Here is a 19,305-nt window from a genome sequence, read left to right as displayed (position 1 = left end):
AGAGTTGATTCTTCACCACAACATTGATTTCCCATGTAAGCTGATGGGAACCTGCGTATGTCCTGCTGGAGCATAACCCAATCCAACATGCAGAGAACAGGCAGAACCTTTTATATTGATTTACTTGGTTTCTGGTGAACTAACGCCGCACAGCCAAAATCTTGTAGAGAAATGTTTTCATTTCATTCACTCAGTAATAAATGTGAGTAGTTCATGTAACCACTAAAAGGAATAGTAAATGGAAAGAAGCAAAAAATAAATATAGTCTTATAATATGTGCCCCTCAAATAAAGAGAAAATTAGCTATTTATCTTAGAAAATACACAACAAAACATCAGCTTATTCAAGGCCATATTGCTTGATCATCATGATCACCACTTTACCAAGTATTGTTTGTAATATTGTTCTGAAGGTTGTTGTGGAATAGATACAGACAGTTGGTTTGTGTCGTTAATGAAACACATGAATAAATCAGTTTGAAGCAGTTTTTCTGATTCATTTTACTGCTGGTGTGTTTTCAGACAAATCAGTGCCTGTGTCGAGATGAGATTCATTTTGGGTCACATTCCTGTTAAACACAGCAACAGTCTCTGTCTAATGTTTTCTTTTTTCCTTTACAGATATGTTATTTGAATCGGAGGCTCTTCCACTGTTCACCGGTTGTAAATGTGAAACTCGTCTCTGGTAATCCTCCCCATTAGGACAGCAAAGGCGTCTGCCTGTGCCAACATTTGTATCCCTGTTAGCTCCACACCCACATCCTTCCCTGATCCTGCGTTTTTCTTTTCCTTTTTTTTTCCCAAGCGCAGGTTTAGCAGAGATTTGGAACACGTTCTCATAAATAATACACGTCGCTTTGGCTATTCTTAGCCAGCGGATTCATGCGTCTTGTGCAGCAGATAGTTCTTCCCCTGCTGCGTTTAATGGATTATTGTTTGTCCCGCTGCTTAAGACGGAGAACGGACACCGAGGGAGAAAGCTTTGATATTCTTAGAAAATAACTGACGACGCTCTTACAAGTAGAGGTCATCTCCAACTTAAAAGATTATCAGCGAGAATGCTTCCATTCACCTGAAGACCTTCCTACCTGTTGGATTATTCTGTGATTTAAAGGGCCAATGTGATGTAAAATTGTTTTGTTTTTTCGTTTTTTTTTAGCTTTACATCATGATATAATATTATTCCATCATTAAAAACATACATGGAGTGTTGCTTTGATTCTTTCATGCTTGTTTGAGAAATCCTTTAATCTCCATGGCAACCACTCAGTTGTGCAAAAGGCCTGCATGGACTTAGCCCCGCCTTCATTCCTGCTGTTTCCCCGGTGAAAAGTCTGTCAGAGCGGATAAAAAATACACCGCGATCCATTTCAGACACTTTCCAAAGCTCCTCATCCACACAGAGTCACTGCAGCCATGCTCATATGCAGAAGCATCATTCATTTCCTAGATCTGATTTTTTCTTTCTATGCCCATGTTTGGAGATTATTTTATGCTGTAGAAAGGTTTGATTGGAAGGAGATTTCTTCTTGTAAGGTTTGCTGTAGAAGAACCAGGCTTTTATTGTTTCCTTTCAAACACATTAAACATGTTGTAGTGATTTAAAAATGTCATGTCCTTGGTGCTTTTTTGTTCATTTTAGGGAGAATTAAAGAAAACAGCGTTGGTGGAGTATAAAGATCCAACAAGGTTTCAGATAATTAAGCAAATTTTAATAAGAGACAAAGATAACCTGCACAAATACTAACTGCTGTTGTGAATGACTATTTGATTATTTAGAAAAATCACAATTTTACATGCCGCATATGATATTATTTATGTGATATTATTTGTCATCATCAATCAAATGTTTCAGAGACTTGCTTTGAAAGATGCAAATGCAAAGAAATTGGGAATCTTTTCCTCATAACAAACATCCAGAGAGACTTTTCTGTAGATCTTAGACTATTTAAATCAATTTTAAAGTAGCAATGTAATGCATTTTTCAGGCAGATAAAGCCATTTTACAGCACAACGTAAAATGTTTCCGTCGATTGTCATAAAATGCTGTGACGTGGCTTAAAAGACATTTGACTTTGTAATTTGAAATTGGGCCTCTGTCTCTTTAAGAAGCTCTTTCTGACACTGTCATCACAACAACGTTTCTCCATTAAAGCGTAAAGAAAAAAAAAAGATTCTCATCGGGACTTTGGAAAAGCTCGTTGAAAAGTCTATTAGGTATTAATAAAATACAAATTTTATTCAGCAATAAAACTGATAATCCACAGATTAGAACTTTTCACATGAATATCATTACAGTAATATCAGGACATGTTTAATAATGATTAAACGAATGGGTGCAAAGTCTGAACCAGCTACAGTCGATCCAGCAGGAGAGGGAAAGTCATCATCCATGCTTCATCATGCATTTATGCATTATGTTAAGGTTATAGGCATTTTTCGTTGAAGGGTTCATCTTAGTCCCTCTGTCAATCACTGGTGTGAGTCAGCACCGTCTCGCTCAGCGCTGTCCTTGTGCTCTACCCTTGGCCTCATGCATCATGCATTAAGCACAATCAAATTTGACATTTCAACTTGAATGCAACGTCTGGCGCTTTTCTTCCACCCCATCCGAAGGTGATTATATCAAGCATTCATGAAGTTCAAAGGTAGGGAATATCCTTAAAGGGCCCAGTTCAGACAGCAGAAGTTCTGTCTGACAACCTTTGTATAGAGAGCTTCACGTTTACATGTCTACTGAGTCTGTCCAGCTCCCTGAGGCGCTGCTGAAGCTCAACTTCATAATCATCAGAAAGTTGCAATGAGCGAGTCCTTCTGCCGTTCTCTCCAAAGCAACTTAAGCAGTGTCTGACCGGTCAGTGGTGTTCTTGTTTCTGACTGTGCAATGGCAATATAAGAGGCAAACTGGCTCGCTGTGCCGACCTGATGGTAACGTTAGGCTGCAAGAGTCGGACTGAATGTTTGTTCTGGTGTTTAACTTTGTCCAACACTCTCAGGTAAACGCATGAGGATGTGGTCGCATGCTAATACCAACAGGCCTAATAGGAACCTGTATGTGTGTGTACCTTTTTTTATTTTGCAAATCTTTCTAATGACCATCATTCTATTCAGTTGTAATGAAAAGCAACATATCAAATTAGGTAAAAGTCAATTTTTGCTTTAAAAAAACAAAGCGTTGAAGCAGTCAGAGACGGCAGCTTGTTCAGGTCTCCAAGCTGAACAAGTCGTGGCTGTTCTGCTCCCAGCGGAGCTTGTGGGCCTGTTATAATGCTAAAAATGTTTTCGCTTTGTTATTATTATTATTCTCCGGTAAAATGTCCAGAAGATGCTGGAAATATCCAGATACTGCAGTCTGGTAGAATATTTTTATCAGTTCGGATGTAAAAGAAAAAAAATCTGATTTTGCAAAAGTTATGGGGAAATAAAGCAATGAAAATGTGTTTTGGCTAATAACAGCATCCAGCATGTCTGAGGACAAAGTTACAGTAAGAGGCAAATCTTTATCAAAAGAAGCAAAAAAAACGCCGCACCATTAGCATAGCTGCAGTGAACCATGTTCAGAAATGATCTGAATGATGACAGACGTTTTTTTTTATAGCAATTTATTTGACAGGGTGAGCAATAATCACACTTTTAATGCTAAATTGCTCCAAAGGTTGCCATGAAAGTCCATCAAAAGTGCTGACTTTGCATTAAAGTGTCATTATTTACAAAAACAATGAAAGTTGGCACTTTTAATGGCATTTAATGCAACTTTCAAAGCAACTTTGCATTAAAAGTGTCATTATTTACCCAATGACACTTTGTGACAACAGTCATAGACATTCATAAAGACTCATTGATGTTCATGACAGGTGTTCTGTCAGTCCTATGCACCGCCCGTCACATAAAGGGTTACCGTCGTTTTTACTTTTCTTTTTGTCCCTTCATCATCCCAGAGTGGAGACGTTCTCTGCTCAGCTCAGTCTGACAGCACAGCTACAGTGTCAGAGTGAAGCTTCCATTCAGCCACAAAGAGCTTTCAAAAGGGCTGATAGATGATGTGACAGATGACAAAATGTGCAGACAGACTCTTGTTGTGCGTGGCGATTGCAGATAATGTGACTCCGGCTTTCAAGAGCGATTACATCCACCATGTGAACTCAGCTGTAGAGAACACGTAATGGGAACGACACCGAGCCCTCCACCCTGTCCTGGTCCGCCGTTTCTCAGAGTGGATCCGTCTTTATCTTGAGGATAAATGAAGACGTTTTCGAACGCCTAGAGAGTAACTTTGCTTCACTTTTTCTTAGATGCAATCCACACTTCCTGTTTGGTTCAATGTTCCTGCTGCTGAGCTCGAAACACGTTGTGGAAAGAAAAGTGCAAATAAAAATGTTCTTCATAAAATGATGAAAAGTACAGAAGACTGAGCCTCCTCTTCATAAGTGTTATAGAACAACAGAGTGTCTTAAGTCAGAGGCTTCAGATCTGCTCTGACACAAGCTTCCTGCCAACAGCATCGACAACACATCTTCAAACAGATAAAGAAAAACAAAATTACATCACCAACCAGCTCAAAATTGTAGCATAGTTGATTGGCATCAATTTTTAGTCAATCAAGTTTATTTCTATAGCAACAAGGCAGTTCAAAATGCTTTACGTCATAAACACATCATACAGTCACCGACTGTGAGACCAGAGTAACCGATACTGTATTTTGTTAAATCATTAAAATCATCAATACACATCAAATATTTTTTGCAATGTTCCAGTTATTCTGAATCAAAGGCAGCTCTGAACAGCTGGGGCTTCTCGTCTCGATGTGAGGGAACTCAGTGTTTCGACTGTTTTTCAGTTTTCTGGAAGTTCGTTTCTAGATTTGTGGCGCATAGAAACTCAATGCTGCTTCTCTGGGGATGCAGAGCAAACCAGAACCAGAGGACCTGAGAGGTTCTGGAAGGTTGATTCAACAACAACAACAACAACAACAACAACAACAACAACAACAACAACAACAACAACAACAGAAGGGCTGTAATGTACTTTGTTGCTCATGTTTGCCAAATCAAACTAAAATTTGAGGCTACAGATGGTAAAACATTTAGAGCTGTTTGGGAGCCAAAAGTCCCAGCTGAACCAACAGCCCTGACTCTGAAAAGAGCCAAATTTCACATCAATAAATATGCGTTTGTTTTTGTCTCCATAGCAACATCTTTAAATCCAGCTAGCAGCTCACTTCCTTCTGTCCAGATGTCAAAGATGAAAGTCTAGTGGGAAATATCCGGATGCAGCGTATTACCATGGAGACTGAACAAAACTGATCATAAGTCATTTTTCTTCTTCTTGGAAGCACAAAATTCTCTGTTCCATCATATTCTCCAGAAAAAAGAAATGTGTGCTTTTGTTTCATAGAATAATTTCGTACACACTCCTGCTGGCGGATCACAGCCAAATCTTAAGTAGAACTTCAAAATGCCTAAAGAAGAAACATAAGCAAGAGGCAAAAAATGTAAGAACATTTCTGAAAACAACACATAAGTCAAAAGTTTAAATCTATGTCCATAAAAAGGCTAAATTGTTTTCTGTCAGACTTTCACACTGGCTATGTTTCCACTACAAATGTGTTTAAAACTTTGTCATTATCCCAGTAATTTTCAAAAACACAAATTTGCAATTGTGGGGTTTCCTTTAAGTAAAAAAAACTAAATCAAAATCACACTGGATTAAGTTTGTTCAAGTCATTAAAAACATGCCATGGTTTCATCCTCCAACTACTTCCTGTTGTCGTCTTCTTCGTGGTTTGTGTCAGTGGGAACATCCGGTTGCTGATCATGTGACTTATGAGATGCAATAAAAGTGTTTGGTAAAATAAACCAATGTTGATGTGACTGAAAAACCACCTCCTCGTAGCACTAAAGTGCTTTAGTGAAAAACAACCTTTTTCTGAAATTGCCACTCTGCAAATTTCTTTTCAAAATGTCAAATTGTGCAATTTTCTAATCGGTGAAGACTAAGCTGTGATGGTCATCTGGTGGCAAAACAAAAAGGCTCTGTGGTTTTGCGCAGAAGGAGCCGATGGGATCCAGTGTTTACTGCGTATCTGAACATCAGCAGCATCAAACTAACCTCCTGTTCTTTAATGATAATCATGTAACAGTAAGGAAAACGCTGCTTTAGTGAGGAGAGAAGGGCATGCAGATGGCCTTCGGGGAGCTTAATGAGGCTGTGCTTCACCCTCAGGAAATTATGAAGCAAAAAAAAAAAAAGTATTTTATTAATGCAGCATTAAAAATTGATAAATGTTCATTAGTTTCTCTGGTAACTTTCATCCACTTTGTATGCATTGAGCGGATTTCATTTCCGCCAAGAAGATGAATTAACGGTTTGATGCAACGAGGGCTTAATTTGCATTCACAGATGGCTGAATTAGGGCCAGCATTAAGAATCTGCAGATCAGGACAAAGAGATAATCAGAACCGGCCACTGGGTGCTTGGTGAGGCATCCCAAAAGATCCATGCTCTGTTTTCACAATTTACATAAAGGGGAGTGAGCAATGAACAGCTTTACATTTATTCAGCTCTTCAAACGAAAGACTTCACCCATCAAAAAGCTTTGATCACAAAGACCAGCTTCCACAACTGGAAGTTATGCCTGGAAATTGCATGGCAGCAGTTTATCACTCCCTGCGGCTTTCGCTGCCGTTCCTGAAAACTGGACATTTTTAAGGCTGGTTTTCACAGAAAACCCTCTCAGGTTCTAATCTTGGGATTTTTTGTGCGACTTTATATCTTTTCTATTACAGATAATGGGGATCAGTGGGGAGGCTCCACTGGCTCTGCTGGTGACCCTTTGATAACCCGCCTCCTCAGACTGTGAAACATGGATCAGAAACACAGTGGAGCGCTCTGTTCTGGTCCAAGGGTGAAAGTGATGCACATGTTGGAATTGATCAAATATTCATGCTTTGTTTTTTTTTATCAGTCTAACCATCTGAAATATGCATGTGCTACTCTAAAGGGTTCCCCTCGCTGTTGTTTGGAGCCGACCTCAACATGTAGCCAAAGTTAGAGAGGGACCTTAAAAAAAGTATAAATACATATTTTTATGTCAGTATTTTGCTTTCTATATATAAAAGCAGCATTATTAAGATCATAATGACAGTGATTTCTTACTTAAGATATTTTAAAGATCTATTATGCTTCTGACAAAACATGTATTTTTTGTGCATAGTCATTGTTGGATGATGATATTTAATTTTGGTCATTTCTGTCAATTTTCAGCTCCTATCAGAATGAGCTGTTTTATGGCTTCTTGGCTCTTTCAATCCAAAAGAGCTGCTGCTGGCCACCCCCCCACCACTCCCCCCCAACTCACAACGTTTACACCCGCATGAGAAAACAGCTACAAACAAATGAGCAATTATGCAACTGTATGTCTTTGAAAAGCGTAAGTGGAGCCTCCTGCACAAGAATGCAGCAAGTGAATGTTGTGTAACAGGTCCCCTTTCTTGATCACCTATAAACATAATTAGTGTATAAATTATTGTGATTATAATAGTGATTTTGAACTGGATATGAACTTTGTAATGTGTGATTATTACCAGTGTAAATGAAGTATAACTGTTGCAGTGGTACTAAATTATAAAAATAACTTATTGCGCTTCTTAATATTCTGAAAAAAATAAATAAAAATCCATACTTTTTGCCATATTCTTTATCAAAAAACTATAAATAACTGCAAATGACTCAGAATGAATGTTGTTGCAGGTGTTTTTTATTCTTTTCTCAGACAAAAACAAAACACAAACACAAAGGGAGGCGGGGCTTATGATTCCTGGGTGACCTGTGAAAAACACAACATGTCTGATCAACACAGTTATCATTGCTAGATGAGCAAAGCAGATCATCCACGTCCTTTTTTCCCCCCACCTCTACCTCGCAAAAACAAATTCCACGTGCAAATCTTGATGGTCATATTAAAATCAGTCCTAAAGTCCTCGCTGTTGGGATCTCTTGCAGCAGCTGTGACATCAGCCAGCAGTTCCTCAGCTGTTCGCTCCGAGTCCCGACCTCCACAAAACAGTCCAGCTCTGTGTTCAAGTGATTCCAGACGTCAAAACTCAGAGAGGTCTGTTCGGAAAAAGCACTTTGTATGACAACAGTCGAAGCTACGTTTTGATCAGCACTGAAACTGACAGTGAATAACACGACATTCACTGTAAACAGATAGCAATAATATCCTAAACAGACCCACGACATCAGTGCATTTATCAGTTATAGTTCTCTTAAAACCCTCATTATTCAAATACTGGCTTTAATATGTCTATTAACATGTCATCTGAGAAAGAAAAGTGCTACATAAGTTTAGGATTTTATATATATGTATATATTTGTGTGTGCGCATTTTATAACTAAACTTTCCATACGGGAATCCACAACAATATTATCTTACAAAGCCATGACGGTTATGGTTCAGTCCTTTCCACATACACATTGTGAAAAGCTTTAAAGGTGAGAGGTTTCAGTACAAATGACTTTTTCCTGTTTCTCTCTCTCAGCAGCGTTTATGAGCCTAAAGCAAACAGGTGCTCCTCCCTGAGACGAACACTATTCACATGTCCAAATCTGCAGCACTGACTGCGTTTCACCACCATTATTTACTTTGCTTTAAAAAGCAAAACAAATCCCCCCAGTGGTAGACATCATATGAAATACTTTAAAAGGAATTGAAGCGACCAAGTTCATCATTTATCTCGGTTGAGATGCACCGATCTGATATTAATCATTACCAGGCTTTGGGTGTGAGCCGAAGGGAAAATTAAACCGAAAAGCCAAAAGCAGAGTCTGTTGCTGCCGCCAAGGTTTCAAAACACCAGAGACTCATAATGTAATATTTCATCGGACAGATAGTTGTTCTGTGATTTTAATACAGGAAACGCTCAAATGAGGCACTTCCTGTATTTCTCGGACAGATTTAATGCAGGGCGTCAAAAATCGGATTGGTGTATCTTTACTGTGACAAAAATCTCATTGTCACCAGAGGCTTTAAAGGGGCAGAGTTACGTAATAGGAACTTTTGTAAGCTTTACTTCATGTTAATGTTATTTTCTTACAAAAACATACCTGGAGTGGTTGCCTTTATTATTTTGTGCATGTTTGAGAAATCCTTTAATCTCCATTCAGCTGTGCAAAACGCCTGGATGGACCGAGCTCCGCATTTGAGATGAAGCTCCTCCTCCAAGCTTCCAAGGGAAGTAGGGTGGCATAAGGGCAGAGCTTTGGGTAAATACTGAGCGCATCAAATGAGGTGTTGAGGCGTCCCCACATGGTTGCCACGGGAGATTCGAAGATTTCTCAAACATGCAGAAACGAGTTATGCAACACTCCTGGAATGACATTAAAACACGATATAAAGCTGAAAAACTGTAAATATTTTATAATCCTCCACATTTAAATTCATATTTCAATCTATTTCTTACTCCATTTGTTTTGGTTTATTGATCATTTTTCTCCTTTTTGCATTTCAAAGCTCTGCTTGCAACCAGCAAAGTGGAGACGTTCGTTTCTCTTTCAGGGTGTTGGGATTCTGATCGAGTGGTTAATATTCTCACTTTGTTCACCTTTGTGTAAAAGTTGTTGTAAATCTGGAATCGTCCCTCAAAGCTCCAACATTTTGTGGATTCTTCGTTTAGCAGATTGAGCCACCGACAAACTAAAGCAGCAAAACAAAAGAACAGATGCTGGGATTTATAATGATACTAAACGCCTCGCAAAGAAACGCTATTTCCGCTCAGCATAGTAAACAGACAGACACACGTTACAAAATAGTAAGAGTTGGAGCAGTGTTATTATTGCTATCAACCTATCTCAAGCTGCAAAAGGGTTTAGGGCTACGACAAGAAAGCACTGTATCCAATAAAAGTTTTTCTGTGTGGGAAAAAAAAAGAAAAAAAGACAGCAGTGGTGAAGCCATATTTTTATATCGAATGTATAATTAAAAACGTTCAATTTCTTTCAAGTAGAAGCAAACAAACCCTCATTTCTTCAGTTCAAAGTTCAGCATAAAGTATTCGGTATTCTACTAAAAAAAAGTAGAGCTTTGTCCATGCATTCTGGAAAAGCTGTTGAGCATAAAATCCATAAGATGCTTTCTGAAAGACTGAAAGAAAAGTAAACAAACGAACAGTTTCCATCGGGGCGCCGGAGCTCAGCCTGGTGATGCGGACGGAAGCTGAAGCTCTTCCTTTTGTTTTGATAAAGGAGATGGTCATGCGAAAGTTGTTCCAAATAATAATAATAATAATAATAATAAAAACTTCTTTGTAGCTCCTCTTGGTCTGGGCAGCAGAAATACTCAGAGCGAGAAGAAAGAGAGAGAAAAGACAAATAAAAAAAAACCTGAAATGATGATAAGGCGACTGAATGAGCAGGACAGAGGCAGAGAAAGCAGGGCAAGCTGACCACAGCTTGTCTGACATCAATCCAGGAGTTGGTGTTTTCATCAGCGTCCCACGCTCACTGGACACATATCTGATTCTTCAGACTGTCGGAGAAAAACAGACAGAGACAAATGCCTCGTTATCATCACAGCTACGTGGCGCACAGACACGGTTTGATACGTTTGCACTTTGTAAAAGATATGAACAGAAACGCTTCAATCAAACAATCAAATTTGATTTGTATATCACATTTCAGCAACAAGGCATTTCAAAGTGCTTTAAATCATAAACACAAAGTCATGCATCATGGAATAAACAATACATTGTTACATATTACATTTCAAAATAAAGTTCTAAACAGGTGTGTTTTTAGTTGCGATTTAAAGGAAGTCAGGGTTTCTGCTGTTTTACAGTTTTCTGGAAGTTTGTTCCAAATTTTTGGTGCATAGATGCTGAAAGCTGCTTCTCCTCTCTTGGTTCTGGTTCTGGGGATGCAGAGCAGAACCAGAACCAGAACCTGAGAGTCTGGAAGGTTGATACAACAACAGCAGAGCTTTGATGTATTGTGGTGCTGAACCGTTCAGTGATTTGAAACTAACAACAGTATTTTAAAATCTATTCTTTGAGCTACAGGGAGCCAGTGGAGGGACTTTAAAACTGCTGTTATGTCTCTTATCTTCCTGGTTCAATTTAACTGATCGTTGCAATATCTTCATGAGAGACAGATGCAATGCATTCTGGGAGACATGTTGTTCTCTGTCCACCTGGATTGTCTCTGCAGCTGCTGTATTTCACAGTGAAGCTCTGTGTGTGTTTGAATCTGAGCCCCTCAAATCTGATGACATTAGGTTTGCTGTAAACATGCAATTTATGTTGTTTCTTTTCTTCCCTGGCAGAAAAAAATTGATTGTCTGATTATTAGACTGAATCTTGCCAGTCTTTCCCACTGCTACCCAAAATATCTATGTGACCCTAAATGAATCAAAACAATAAGTATTAGTAAAACAAACAAACAAAAAATTAAAATAACCAACAAAAAAAATCTTTATTTCTGCTTTGTATCAACACAGATTCAAGACATAAGATGATAACTGGAGATACACCAATATGATATAATACCTGATACTGAAAAAATAAAAACCTTGAACAGATATCAGTGACAATGTGCTGAATCGAAAAGTGCAGATCTATTGAGCCTGGTGGTTTATTATATATTTTACATAATATTTAGAATTCCTAATTTCACTCTGTGAACCATCTGAAAGGTTTGTCGCAGTTTATTTTGACACGTTTGACCAAAATAATGTAAAATGATCTCCTAATTGCACTGAGGGAAGAAAATCCAGTTGTTTTTACATGATCGACCACATTTTTGGAGCTGTGGGTGCATTTCAGTGTGCTGCACTGGTGCAGAGTTATGACATAAATGTGTCAATCAGAACAGTTATGTGTAAGAAACAGAAAGACTTTAAGTCAAAGCAGCTGGTCTTCTGTTCGGGTCGGCCGACATCAAGCCTCAGAAATCGGTGTCATACTCAGAAGTGAAAAAAAGTGGATATTACTCATAAGCATTAATCAAAACACTCAATAACATTAAATAATAATGCAACACATTAAAGCCTGAATTGACATGAGCAACTTCATATGTATGGAGAGGTTCTTCCAGGTTTTATGGGTTAAAAAATTCATGTTACACTGGAAAAGCTTTTTTTTTTTTTACTTTGGGAGTCTAAAAATCTTTGCTGCTGTTTGTTTTCTGCTCCATTAAACTGTCAGCTCCAAAATGTGCATCCTCCCCACGCCGACAGCAGGGCAGGCTTCTAAAGGCGCATGGGGCCGACACACACCTCACATCCAGAGTTGAAGCATTTCAGGATTACACAGATTAAAAAAAGCTAATTTTATAAACTAATGCATCAAATAAAAGCTCCAATTTGTTGTACGAAAATGAGAAAATGTCTCTAAACTTATTCTCATGGTGTAGATTAAGCAGTCGATCAACTGCCACTGGCTCAGAGCAACGACGCAACTTGACTGCCTCAGTCCCCCCGGCCTGCTCCCCCTTTACTCTGCCACTTATGCATTCTTGTGGTGTGTGACAAATTGTGTCAGCATATTATTCTGGTGAGGCGTTTTCATGCATAATTCATCCCGGAGCCTTCATTCTACACGGACGTCTTCAAATCCCTTTGAAGTTAATTCCCTCTTCTTGATAAATGGCCTCGCCCGCTCCAGCTGCGCGCGAGCTGATTGTCGGTGTTGGAAAAGTCACCTGTCCCAAACAATTTCGCTGTACAGCGTGGGAGTGGAGAAAAGATTCACTGAGCAGAGGAGAACAGAAACAAAACAAGGAGAACAGAAGAAAACAAGCAGTCCCACCCAGTTTTTTTCACGAACAACCGAGGAAACCTTCAGGCACTATAGAGAATTTTTTACTTTAAATAATGATTTTTCATGCGATGAAAAATCATTATTTAAAGTAAAAAATTTGCCTGGAAAACACACAGGTGTTTTCCAGGCAAATAGAAAAATTTTATAGCACAATCAAGTGACTATGTTACTTTCAGTTGATATAACAGTCAAATATGACTTCAAAGAAATTTGTCTTCATAATGTAACGTCTTGGAATTGGATCTCTTGTCTCTTTAAAAACCATTGCCCTTTCTGAATCTCCGGCTTCAGAAAGTCATCACAGCATGGTTCCTCTATTAACCCTTTAAAAAAAATTTTTTAGCGGCGTTTCACTGTCACTATCTCTTATTACGAGCACTGAAGATGGGCAGTTACACCAGGTGTTTGCTAACTGCTGCTGGCTAGTCTGAAGGAGCTGAGGTGGGGAGTCAAATTGGAGGACCGCTCTGTGAGATGGAGGTTCAGCAGCTTGGAAACTGCAGCTCTAAGGAGGAGCTTAGTCCTTGAAGGCGGAGCTAGATCCACCCAGGTGTTTTGCACAGCTGAATGTTGCCATGGGAGACTGCAGGATTTCTCAAACATCCATGAAAGAATAAAGGCAACACTTCAAGTTTGTTTTTTGATGAGGCAATAACATTAAAACATGATATTAATCTCAGAGAGGTTTATTTCATATATGATCCGGCTCCTTTAAGCAAATATTTTTATTTTTGGAGGTTCTTTCAAAAGCTGCGTCGGGACAGATTTGGACCCCGAGCCTTGAATTTCCCACATGTGACTTAAGGAATATATCCTGAAAATCTGAGCTTCATAGGACGAACCTTTGCATTTTTATAGTTTTGTTTTTTCAAAAAGTTGGTTCTATTCATAAGCCCCACCTAATTCCATCCATAATTACCAGATTGAATTTTATTTTCTACACCACCTCTGACTATGTTTATCTCTCTAAACTGTACAGCCGTTAACTGCTCATGGGTGTGTGTGTGTGTGTGTTTGTGATAATGCTGATAATCAGCTTGGGGAGGACAGAGAACACTGGAGGTAGTATGCAGACAGATTGTCATAATTTTTATTATTCTGCCTCACTTCCCTCAACCCTCTAATTAATTCCCCTGTACTCAGAAACACAGCTGACCATGGAGCAACCCACCGTCAACATCCAAGTGGGGCAAGACCCTGTAAGTTCACCTCCTTTGTATCTTTTTTTTCGCCTCTCATTCTTCTGCTGAACGTCTCCCTGAGGCCTGCTGCTCGATGAGAGAGCAGCTCTCATTCATTTCATTCTCTCTATTCTTCCCTGGAGGGCAATCGAATATTCACTTTGTTCTCACTCCCTTCCAACTGGATATCATCTATCACCTGTGGACAGGGTCAGATCCCTCCCCACAAGCCTGTCACAATAACAATTGTACTGGACGATAATTTGGCCCAGAACTTATTGTGATAAATGATAATATTGTTATTTTGAGACAATTTTCAAGTAATATCGTAGCAGCTGCTTTGTAACGCAAGAACACATTCTCAAAGATAAACTTTCATTTCTAATAACTATTTAACACTGGAAGTGAAAGACATTTTAAATATCTGAAACAAACAAAACAACAGAAACAACTAATAAAATGAATTTTGAAGTCTCTGTAAACAAAATTATCATTCAATAGAAAGGTCACCAAAGAACCAGACTGAAGATTTTTGTCATCCAGGCTTCGGTAGGAACAGAAAGAGACATGAGAAAAATAATAACTCATGGAAATGGAAATTATTGAGCTTGTCTTGATCAATTATACAATTAAATAATTTGTTACTTATTCTGACAGACCTGCCTGCTCATGCAGAGGACTGCCCCCCCCTGCAAATACAAATCCACAAATCTCTAACCTGTCTCTCTCTCTCTGTGTGTGTGTGTGTGTGTGTACGTGTGTGTGTGTGTACGTGTGTATACGTGCATGCACGTGCGTGCGTGTGTGTGAGTGCCTGTTTATTCTGAGCTGACCTGCGATGGACGTGGGACCTGTCCAGGGTGTGTCCCACCTCTCACTCCATCACTACTACAGTTGGACACCAGGCCCCTCTCCACCTTATAAGGGCTTTGGCAGGATGGATTATTATTCAGGAGTTTTTGGTTAATCTTTGTCACTGATTTCTTTTTTTTATTGAGGTGTCTGGATCTAAGATTTCTGATCTGTTTTTTTGTACTGAAGTAAGACAAAGCTTGTCTTAAGTCAATCATTTTTAAATATTGATATAAAAGTACTGTCAGATTATTTCATTTATAACATGCCTTTTTGCCAGTGACCTTTGGGGGGGCCAGGGGCTCAAAGTTAAAAAAGGGCACACAGTGGGAGCAGACATGTCCGAAAATGTCAGAGCAACATTGTAATTAGGTGATGCATTGATGAACCGAGCAGATATTTGAGACTTACACACTTACATTCTTGCACCAAATCACGTGTCATTTAAAGTGTAAACCAGCGCAATAATTTGTCACTTTTCATCGCCACTGACGCTCTGCCTGAACGCCTGGTCAGGACCCGCAATGAATTTTGGGATATGGTTGGTCGTGAAGGATACGCCGACCCATCCTTCAAACTTGGGGAAAAGAAAGACGCATTTGAAAGATTCAGAGCAAACGTTACAGCTGAGTAAGATTAGTCTTTGGATCTTGGAAGGTTCGCGAAGATAGGTGAAATCGTCCCCTAGGACAGATCTCTCTTGATGGGTCCAGAGATCACTAGACCCATGTGATCTCTGGACCCATCACTGGACAGAGATCACTGGACCCATCAAGAGAGATCTGTCAGAATAGAAGTTGAGTTTTCACACTCAACTGTCTCCTTTTTACCGTAAACTTCCCCAGCTGGGGAAGTTTCTTCTTTAAATAGATTGGAGAAATCGGTCTCTTAAAGAAAACTCACAGCAAATTTCCCCGGCCAGGGATGTTTGCTTCTCAGTCGGAGAAGGGTTGAAAAGATGAATATCAAAAACATCAGTTGTCCTGAGAGCTACTTTTTTCGAAATTGATACCAGGAAGTAGTTTGTTGAAAACTTTCCTCACTCCTGTGGTTAATCAAATATCCAGCGCCAAAAGTCAGGGGAATAAACCCTTCCATACTAAAATTCCTTGCAAAACACAGGCGAAGGGTCAAAGAGCTGCTTGTAAATTACCTGATGTTTAGAGATGGAAGCATTTATAACCTCAGACGTTCTTTGTTCTATGACATACTATGTAGATCTTTGTCATAGACGAGGTCATAGCTACAAAGAGCTCACTGTAGTTCTGGTTGAATGTCTTGATTCTGATCCTTGCCATGGATACGGTCAGATCAGTTCTTCATGACTCAATTAACCCTTTGCAACTGAGTCACTTAATCATTTGAAGCAAATTATTAATCATGACGGATGTTGGAAGTGTATATTTCAGGAGGCTAGAGTTAAATATTAAGTTTAGATTGACAAGAGTATATTAAAACCATGAATTTAAGTTGTATTTTTTATTTTTATTCTATCAGGTTTAAAATTTGAACAGGTTTAAAAATGAACAAAATATTCATACATTGGTATGAATATTTGATAGAGGGCACAGACCCCCCCCCCCCTCCTCACCATGGACCCAGAGTCTGAACAACATGGAGGCAGAGAAACTGACTTATTATTAGACTGAGAGGAGCCAGAATAGTTCATTTTGACAAATTATTATAGTTCGCTACATATTATTGCTGAGGGGCAAAAACAGGCCTTCTGACATACAAATTTAAAAATAAATTTAAAAAAAAAAAATTTTCTTGCAAAAAAATCTCCAAAAAACCTTCAACTAGAGGCATTAAGGATAAAAGGGGCAGGAGGTCAAGCCCCTTTGGTGGCGCTCTTGTTGTGCACAAGTGAGGTGAGCTGAACCGGAGAAGAAGAAGAGGTCCCCGGTCGAAAATAAACGTTGACATGTGCCACTTCCAGTTATCTGCTTGAACATTATTTTATTTGACCTAGTGTATCATACACAACACATATGACTGGAAAAGCTCTATATAAGTTCAGTCCATTTACCATAAACTGTGTGGATAGGAATGGGCAGCAGAAAGACATTACCGGCAAACCTAACTCACCTCAGTCCGAAGGAATGGGCCAAAACGCCATCAAACTTTTGTAGAGAGAAAACCCAAAATATCAGTTTGGAGTTTGCTATAATGCAAAATCACACAATACTGACGTGGATAGTGCTACTACAAACGCTGTGGTGGATCTGAACCAGGTAGAGGCGCTATAGTAGAGAGGCATTTGGATTTCCTCCCTTTGTCAGTAAAAATGTCTTATAAGGAGCTTTTGCACAAAACCAGTAAAAATTTGATTTTTATTCTGGGCCAGAGTGTTGGGCTAACTAACCAACCCTGCCATTTGTTTTACCACCGCATAGCTAAAAATACCAGTTCCATTGCCTTTTTAATTCAATAAGATGGTGTGACTCAGTAGATGACATGCCTCCATGCAGGTTGCTGTGTTCTGACTCACGCTGTCCTCCGCTCCGCCAGAAGAATATGGTATCAATGTGAAATAGACGCAGGCAGGTTAAATCTGTCCCGTCCCGCGGCCTGACAGCTGCAGCAGGATTCTCACTGCTTCCCCTTGCCAAGAGCAGCGCTTACCCAAGCAGAGATACCACAGAGCTACGCGCTTTCTGCCCACCTCGTGTTGTTCCTGTTTACATCTGAACATTTCCAGCCTGCGCCTGTTTCAGTCAGCCAGCTCACAGGACTCAACATTTCAAAGCAACTCTATCTGGATCATGAACATTTGGTTTCTTTTTTAAAAATCATTGAGTCTTGTTCAAGATTATTTTGAAATTTTGCCTAAATATTAAAATGAACATGATTTTGGCTAAATAAACGCACAAGCGTCAAAGTAGGAGCAGATATTTGCAAGCCTGCAGTTTGTACTACATTTTCGCCTACATTTGTTCTGCTAACAATGGAGCTTGGTTTGGTTGATCATTTTAATCAAGTCTTATTGGCCATTTTCAATTATTTCTTCTGTAGACTGCAATTAATGAAGTGGTCACTGCTAAAGTAAGTGCTCCTCTTCTGATAATAAACCCCCGATGAGGTAATTTGGAAATAGTTGTCTCCAGATAAACAACAAGACTGTCAGCCAACTCTTATTCTTAATTAAGTCTTGAGCTAATCTAATTTTCTTAGAGCTAATTTGGCCCCAAACCAAATTCTTTAAGGCAAACCTTGGTTTTAAACAAACATATTCACATTGAACTGTTATATTGCATCTAAATAATTACTTATGTTTTGTCTGGTGTAACCCAATTATAATTCGTTGACAGTTATTTTGGCCTCATTTCAATTTCATCAAAAGGAAACATTCACAGTTCATGCATGTGTTTTCCAGGCATATAGCGCACAATCAAGTAAATGTGATATGTTCAGTTGTTATAAAGTGCTATATAGATAAAAAATGACAAAGAAATTTGACTTTTTAAATTAATGTCTTGAAATTGGGCCTCTGTCTCTTTAAAAACTCCTGCTCTTTCTAAAACTCTGCCTTCAGGAAATCATCACAACATGGCTTCTACATGGTTTCCATGGGAGACCAAAGGATTTCTCAAACATGCCTGAAAGAGTCAAGGCAATGCTCCATGAAGGAATAACATTATAACATAATGTCACGCTCAAAAAGTCGATTTTACATACTGCTGCACCTTTACAGGTAAATGTCACAAATTCACCCATTAGCTCTTCACCATGAAAAAATATTCCAAATATTTCCCACAGCTATTTTTGATTTGATTTTAGTTGCTAAGAGAAAGCGTACATTTTAATGTAAATATTAACGGTCTCAGCAGATGAGCAATTAAATTGTGGAAAATGTTTATGAAATCCAACCAGTCAGGATTCACATGTCAGCATGATGCAGAGCAGAGGTATTTATCCAAAACTCTGAACTCTAACAATGTGGTGTGTGAGGGCATGGAAGTTAACCACAGTGACCCTGGATAGAGATCCAGTGACTCTGACAAAGTGCAGCAGACACCCGTGGCTAAACCATGGAGTCTGTTAAATGATTGTCACATCTCCTGATGCCAGCATTTCATTGGAGGGTAGCATCCAGAAAACAGCCAGCCGGGAGAATTAAATCCTGGACTTTCCCACCTGCTGCCCTGGACTGACTCAACGTCTCCCTGCAGAGTCCTCCTACTGAAGCTGCTTAACACCAAGTGGCTTCTGAATTCTATGGTGGTCGATAGCAAGTGACAAAAACCTGCTGCAAAAAATCAAGATTGAGGCAAACTCCAAAACACACACACACGCACACGCACGCCCGCCCGCCCGCCCACCACACACACACCCGCACACACACGCACCACGCCCGCACCACCACGCCCCCGCCCGCACGCACCACGCACGCACGCACACGCACGCACGCACGCACACACACACACGCACACACACACACACACACACAGAAAAACAACA

At 39.4% G+C, this 19,305-nt stretch overlaps 1 protein-coding gene across 1 annotated transcript in view; it reads right to left on the bottom strand.

The window, feature by feature from the left end:
* Positions 1-7,733: 7,733 nt before the first annotated feature.
* The window catches only part of zmat4a (zinc finger, matrin-type 4a), a 29,898-nt gene continuing 18,326 nt past the window's right edge, over positions 7,734-19,305 (bottom strand). The window contains exons 5-7 of the mRNA XM_055050937.1: positions 10,380-10,524; positions 9,602-9,693; positions 7,734-8,111 (exon numbers count right to left, since the gene is read on the bottom strand). Coding sequence (XP_054906912.1) covers positions 10,497-10,524 — 28 coding nt within the window. The 3' untranslated portion in view covers positions 7,734-8,111; positions 9,602-9,693; positions 10,380-10,496. The remainder of the gene's footprint in view (positions 8,112-9,601; positions 9,694-10,379; positions 10,525-19,305) is intronic.

This window comes from Poeciliopsis prolifica, unplaced genomic scaffold (assembly GCF_027474105.1).
Source record: "Poeciliopsis prolifica strain line A6 unplaced genomic scaffold, Auburn_PproV2 SCAFFOLD031, whole genome shotgun sequence".
Taxonomy (NCBI): Eukaryota; Metazoa; Chordata; class Actinopteri; order Cyprinodontiformes; family Poeciliidae; genus Poeciliopsis; species Poeciliopsis prolifica.
Note: the sequence above shows the minus strand (reverse complement) of the source record. Positions and strands in the feature narration are given on the sequence as shown.